The sequence below is a fragment of the Passer montanus genome, unplaced genomic scaffold (genome assembly GCF_014805655.1).
Source record: "Passer montanus isolate IOZ18808 unplaced genomic scaffold, ASM1480565v1 scaffold889, whole genome shotgun sequence".
Lineage (NCBI taxonomy): Eukaryota > Metazoa > Chordata > Aves > Passeriformes > Passeridae > Passer > Passer montanus.
The window spans coordinates 1-6,842 of NW_024374245.1; the positions used below are offsets into that span (position 1 = coordinate 1).

At 47.6% G+C, this 6,842-nt stretch overlaps 1 protein-coding gene across 2 annotated transcripts; it reads left to right on the forward strand.

Moving 5' to 3' along the window:
* Window positions 1-4,150: 4,150 nt before the first annotated feature.
* Window positions 4,151-6,303, forward strand: LOC120513779 (hornerin-like). 2 transcript variants are annotated; one of them, XM_039733459.1, is made up of 3 exons: window positions 4,151-4,258; window positions 4,602-4,725; window positions 4,849-6,252. In XM_039733459.1, the coding sequence occupies exons 1-3, from the start codon at window positions 4,171-4,173 to the stop codon at window positions 5,696-5,698; spliced, it is 1,062 nt and encodes a 353-aa protein (XP_039589393.1). In that variant the 5' UTR covers window positions 4,151-4,170; the 3' UTR covers window positions 5,699-6,252. The 2 variants fall into 2 exon arrangements, with proteins under 2 accessions (XP_039589393.1, XP_039589392.1); XM_039733458.1 differs by lacking the exon at window positions 4,151-4,258 and having other exon boundaries at window positions 4,327-5,143; window positions 5,359-5,630; window positions 5,687-6,303.
* Window positions 6,304-6,842: the final 539 nt, after the last annotated feature.

Below are 6,842 nucleotides of genomic sequence, written 5' to 3' on the forward strand. Positions count from 1 at the left end.
CGAATTCCGCCCCTTCCCCCCCCGCACCGAACGCGCCGCACGCGGAGCCGCCGGTACGGAAACGCCGAAAGGCCGGAGCGGAAGCAACGTCACTCCACTTCCGCTCCTCAGCCCGCCCTTTTTCCGGTTAAGCGCGCGGGGGACGCTGGGAAAGCGAGTCCGGAAGTGGCAAAGTGCCGAAATCGGGGGATTTTTCCCCAAAAAAGTCGCGGTTTGGGTGAGAATCGAAAGTTTTAAAATTAAAAAAAAAAAATCCACTTTTTCACCTGAGATTCGGAGACTTTTTCCACAGGATTCCCGACTTTTCCTCTCATAATTACCGGGTTTTTTTCTCTTCTAAATCGCCTGATTGTGACCCAAAATTTCGGATTTTACCTCAAAAATTCGCAATTTTGGGTAAGAATGGAATGTTTTGAACAATAATCGATATTTCTGCCACAAAATCTGCGATCTTTTACCTCACAATTTCCGAAATTTTACCTCAGAATTGACGATTTTTCACCTCAGAACTACCGATGTTTCCACCTCCCTAAATCGGCAGATTTTAACCCAGAAATGGAGGAATTTTACTCCTAAAATTCACCTTTCTGGGTAGAAATTCATTATTTTTTATTAAAAATCTACTTTTCCGCCTTAAAATCGAAGATTTTTATCTCAGAATTCGAGAGTTTTTACCTCACAATTATGGGGGTTTTACCACCCACACTGACTAATTTAGATCCAAAAATGTCGGATTTTATTCCTCAAATTCACGTTTCTGGGTAGAAATTCAATATTTTTATTAAAAATCGACTTTTTTGGCCTCAAAATCGAAGATTTTTACTTCAAAATTCGCGAGTTTTTCCTTCAAAATTATCGGATTTTTACCCCCCAAACCGAACAATTTGGACCCAAAAATGTCGGATTTTTCTCCTCAAATTCACCTTTCTGGGTAGAAATTCATTATTTTTATTAAAAATTGAATTTTTTCGCCTCAAAATCTAAGACTTTTACCTCAGAATTCGCGAGTTTTTACCTCACAATTATCGGGGTTTTACCACCCAAACCGGCTGATTTGGACCCAAAAATGTCACATTTTACCCCCCAAATTCACGTTTCTGGGTGGAAATTCAATATTTTTGATAAAAATCTACCCTTTTCCCCCAAATTCGGCGATTTTCACGTCAAAATTTGCGACTTTTTACCTCACAATTCATGTTTCACCTCAGAATTGTCAATATTTTAACCTCCCAACACGGCCAATTGGACTCAAAAATTCGGTTTTAACTCCGAAATTCATGTTTTTGGGTGAAAATCAAATATTTAAAATAAAAATCTACTTTTTTACCTCAAATTCCGTGCTTTTTACCTCAGAATTCGCGAGTTTTTTCCTTACAATTATCGGATTTTTACCACCCGGCCGATTTGGACCCAAAAAAGTCGGATCTTACCTCCAAAATTCCCTTTTCTGGGCGGAAATGGAATATTTTTAATAAAAATACCTTTTTTGCCTCAAATTCGGCAATTTTTACCTCAGAATTCGCGAGTTTTTACCTCAAAATTCCCCGGGCGGTTGAGTCACTTCCTCTCCCAATTCCCGCCTTTTTCCGATTTGGCGCGCAGGGAACGCTGGGAAAGCGAGTCCGGAGGTGCCGAGAACCCAAAATCGGCGGATTTCGCCCCAAAAGCGCCTCGAAAGTCGCGATTTTGGGTAAGAATCGAACGTTTTAAACAATAATCGATGCTTCTGCCTCAAATTCGGCGATTTTTACCTCAGAACTCGCCAGGTTTTACCTCACAATTCCCGATTTTTACCTCAGAATTCCCGATTTTTTACCTCAGGATTACCGGGTTTTTCTCCCCTAAATCGGCGGATTTTGCCCCAAAAGCGCCTCGAAAGTCGCGATTTTGGGTAAGAATCGAACGTTTTAAACAATAATCGATGTTTCTGCCTCAAATTCGGCGATTTTTACCTCAGAACTCGCCAGTTTTTACCTCAGAATTCCCGATTTTGTACCTCAGAATTTCCGATTTTTTACCTCAGGATTACCGGGTTTTCTCCCCTAAATCGGTGGATTTTGCCCCAAAAGCACCTCGAAAGTCGCGATTGTGGGTAAGAATCGAACGTTTCAAACAATAGTCGATGTTTCTGCCTCAAATTCGGCGATTTTTACCTCAGAACTCGCCGGTTTGTACCTCAGAATTTCCGATTTTTTACCTCAGGATTACCGGGTTTTCTCCCCTAAATCGGTGGATTTTGCCCCAAAAGCACCTCGAAAGTCGCGATTGTGGGTAAGAATCGAACGTTTCAAACAATAGTCGATGTTTCTGCCTCAAATTCGGCGATTTTTACCTCAGAACTCGCCGGTTTTTACCTCACAATTCCCGATTTTTTACCTCAGGATTACCGGGTTTTCTCCCCTAAATCGGTGGATTTTGCCCCAAAAGCGCCTCGAAAGTCGCGATTTTGGGTAAGATTCGAAAGTTTTAAACAATAATCGATGCTTCTGCCTCAAATTCGGCGATTTTTACCTCAGAATTGGAGAGTTTTTACCTCAGAATTCGCGAGTTTTTACCTCAGAATTCGCGAGTTTTTACCTCGGAATTACCGGGTTTTTCTCCCCTAAATTGGCGGATTTTGCCCCAAAAGCGCCTCAAAAGTCGTGATTTTTGGTAAAAAATCAAAATTTTGAACCACAATCGACATTTTCCCCACAAATTCGGCGATTTTTACATCAGAATTCCCGATTTTCTACCTCAGAATTACCGAGTTTTGACCTCAAAATTATCTTTTTTTTTCCCCCTCCCTAAATCGGCCGATTTTGACCCAAAATGTCAGATTTTACCTCTGAAATTCGCGATTTTAGGCAAGAATTGAACTTTTTTAATAAAAATTGATCTTTTTGCCACAAATTCAGCACTTTTTACCTCAGAATTTGCGAGTTTTTACCTCACAATTTTCAGGGTTTTTTGCCTCTTAAAATCAATTGATTGTGACCCCAAAAATGCCAAATTTTATCCCCTAAAATTCCCATTTTCTACCCCCAAAATTCCTAACTTTACTCCCAAAATTGATGTTTTCATCTTCAAAAATTCACATTTGACCCCAAAATCCCGAATTTTACCCCAAAATCCCCAAATTTACCCCAAAAATTCTCAATTTTGACCCCAAAAATTCCATGTTGCTCCAAAATCCCCATTTTTACCTCCAAGATTCACATTTTTACCTCAAAAAATTCCCATTTTTACCTCAAAAAAATCCAATTTTACCTCAAAATTTCCCTTTTTAACCCCCAAACCCCCATTTTCACCTAAAAAATCCAATTTTTACCTCAAAAAAAATCCAAATTTTACCCCAAAATCCCCAATTTTTACTTCAAAAAAATCCAATTTTTACCTCAAAAAGTCCAAATTTTACCCCAAAATCCCCAATTTTTACTTCAAAAAAATCCAATTTTTACCTCAAAAAGTCCAAATTTTACCCCAAAATCCCCAATTTTTACTTCAAAAAAATCCAATTTTTACCTCAAAAAGTCCAAATTTTACCCCAAAATCCCCAATTTTTACTTCAAAAAAATCCAATTTTTACCTCAAAAAGTCCAAATTTTACCCCAAAATCCCCAATTTTTACTTCAAAAAAATCCAATTTTTACCTCAAAAAGTCCAAATTTTACCCCAAAATCCCCAATTTTTACCTCAAAAAATCCAATTTTGACCCCCAAAAATCCAATTTTGACCCAAAATCCCCAATTTTGACCCCAAAAATTCCGATTTTTATCCAAAAATCCACAAATTTCACCCAAATTTTCCCTTTTTTAATGGAAAATGTCCCGGTTTGGGCCCAGCGGTCACTCAGTGACCGGTGCAGGGGTCACTCAGGGGTCAGTGGTCACTCAGTGGTCACTCAGGGGTCACTCAGTGGTCGTCACCCAGGAGTCACCACCCCCCAAGAGTGACCGGTGTGGTGCAGTGGTCACTCAGGGGTCACTCAGGGGTCAGTGGTCACTCGGTGGTCACTCAGGGGTCACTCAGGGGTCAGTGGTCACTCGGTGGTCACTCAGGGGTCACTCAGGGGTCAGTGGTCACTCGGTGGTCACTCAGGGGTCACTCAGGGGTCACTCAGGGGTCACTCAGGGGTCACTCAGTGACCAGACCAAGGGTCACTTCCAGTGGTCACTCAGTGGTCATTCAATGGTCACTCAGGGGTCACTCAGTGACCAGACCAAGGGTCACTTCCAGTGGTCACTCAGTGGTCACTCAGTGGTCACTCAATGGTCACTTTGTGGTCACTATCCAGTGGTCACTCAGTGGTCACTCAGGCCGATCCAGGGGATCAACCCAAGGCTGATCCAGTGGTCACTCAGTGGTCACTTCGTGGTCATCCAGTGGTCACTCAGTGGTCACTCAGTGACCAGTCCAGGGGTCACTCTCAGGCTGATCCAGTGGTCACTCAGTGGTCACTCAGTGACCAGTCCAAGGGTCACTTCCAGCGGTCACTCAGTGGTCACTCCATGGTCACTTTGTGGTCACTCAGTGACCAAACCAATGGTCACTCCAAGGCCAATCCAGTGGTCACTCAGTGACCAGACCAAGGGGTCACTCAGGGGTCACTCCATGGTCACTTTGTGGTCACTTTAAGGGGTCACTCCATGGTCACTTCAAGGGGTCACTCAGTGGTCACTCGGTGACCAGTCCAGGGGTCACTCAGTGGTCACTCCATGACCAGTCCAAGGGTCACTTCCAGCGGTCACTCAGTGGTCACTCCATGGTCACTTCCAGGGTCATTCAGTGGTCACTTCCAGTGGTCACTCAGGGGTCAATCCAAGGCTGATCCAGTGGCCACTCGGGTCACTCAGGGGTCACTCAGTGGTCACTCTCTGGTCACTCAGGGGTCACTCCAATGCCAATCCAGTGGTCACTCAGTGGTCACTCCATGGCCAGTTTTTGGTCACTCAGTGACCAGTCCAGGGGTCATTTCCAGGGTCATTCCAAGGCAAATCCAGTGGTCACTCAGTGGTCACTTTGTGGTCATTCAATGGTCACTCTGTGGTCACTCAGTGACCAGTCCAAGGGTCACTTCCAGTGGTCAGTCCATGGTCACTTCCAGGGTCACTCAATGGTCACTTTGTGGTCACTCACTGACCAGACCAAGGCTCACTCCAAGGCAAATCCAGTGGTCACTCAGTGGTCACTCTGTGGTCACTCAGGGGTCTCTCAGTGGTCACTCAGTGACCAGACCAAGGGTCACTCCAGGGGTCACTCAGTGGTCACTCAGGGGTCAGTTTATGGTCACTTCCAGGATCACTCCATGGTCACTTCCAGGGTCACTCACTGGTCACTCTCAGGCCAATCCAGTGGTCACTCAGTGGTCACTCTCAGGCTGATCCAGTGGTCACTCAGTGGTCACTCTGTGGTCACTCAGGGGTCTCTCAGTGGTCACTCAGTGACCAGACCAAGGGTCACTCCAGGGGTCTCTCAGTGGTCACTCAATGGTCACTCTGTGGTCACTTCCAGGGTCTCTCCATGGTCACTTCCAGGGTCACTCAGTGGTCACTCTCAGGCCAATCCAGGGTCACTCAGTGACCAGTCCAGAGGTCACTCTCAGGCCGATTCAGTGGTCACTCAGTGGTCACTCAGTGACCAGTCCAGTGGTCACTCTCACGCTGATCCAGTGGTCACTCAGTGGTCACTCTCAGGCCAATCCAGGGTCACTCAGTGACCAGTCCAGGGGTCACTCCAGGGTCAATGCACTGGTCACTCAGTGGTCACTCAGGATCACTCAGTGGTCACTCCGGTTCACTCAGAGATCAGTGGTCACTCAGTGGTCACTCAGATGCCAGTGGTCACTCAGCGGTCACTCCTGGGCACTCAGCGGTCACTGGTCACTCAGTGGTCACTCAGTGGTCACTCCGGTTCACTCAGAGATCGGTGGTCACTCAGTGGTCACTCAGATGCCAGTGGTCACTCAGCGGTCACTCCTGGTCACTCCTGGTCACTCAGCGGTCACTGGTCACTCAGTGGTCACTCAGTGGTCACTCAGTGGTCACTCAGTGGTCACTCGGTGTTCACTCAGATGACAGTGGTCACTCAGTGGTCACTCAGTGGTCACTCAGCGGTCACTGCTGGCCGCAGAAGGCGGCGTGGGCCCCCAGGGCGACCCCTCCGGCCGCGGCGATGGCGACTTCGGCCAGCAGAGTGACCACGGCCACGGCCAGCGGCTGCTGCGGCAGCGGCACCTGCAGCGGTCACTCAGTGGTCAGTGGTCAGTGGTCACTCAGGGGCACTCAGGGGTCACACAGGGGTTAGGGCTCACTCAGTGGTCACTCAGTGGTCACTCAGTGGTCACTCAGTGGTCACTCAGCGGTCACTGCTGGCCGCAGAAGGCGGCGTGGGCCCCCAGGGCGACCCCTCCGGCCGCGGCGATGGCGACTTCGGCCAGCAGAGTGACCACGGCCACGGCCAGCGGCTGCTGCGGCAGCGGCACCTGCAGCGGTCACTCAGTGGTCACTCGGGGGTCAGTCAGGGGTCAGTCAGGGTCACTCAGGGGTCACTCAGTGGTCACTCAGGGGTCACTCAGTGGTCACTCAGGGGTCACTCAGTGGTCACTCAGGGGTCACTCAGTGGTCACTCAGGGGTCACTCAGTGGTCACTCAGGGGTCACTCAGTGGTCACTCAGGGGTCACTCAGTGGTCACTCAGGGGTCACTCAGTGGTCACTCAGGGGTCACTCAGTGGTCACTCAGGGGTCACTCAGTGGTCACTCAGGGGTCACTCAGTGGTCACTCAGGGGTCACTCAGTGGTCACTCAGGGGTCACTCAGTGGTCACTCAGTGGTCACTCAGTGGTCACTCGGGGTCACTCAGG

What these genes read in the sequence shown, in the direction of transcription:
- LOC120513779 (XM_039733458.1), top strand. Translation starts at nt 4,698, where the DNA reads ATGACCAGTCCAAGGGTCACTTCCAGCGGTCACTCAGTGGTCACTCCA. An exon ending in AGACCAAGGCTCACTCCAAG is followed by an intron (nt 5,144 to 5,358) that starts GCAAATCCAGTG and finishes GGTCACTCTCAG; the next exon opens with GCTGATCCAGTGGTCACTCA. An exon ending in ACTCAGTGACCAGTCCAGTG is followed by an intron (nt 5,631 to 5,686) that starts GTCACTCTCACG and finishes GGCCAATCCAGG; the next exon opens with GTCACTCAGTGACCAGTCCA.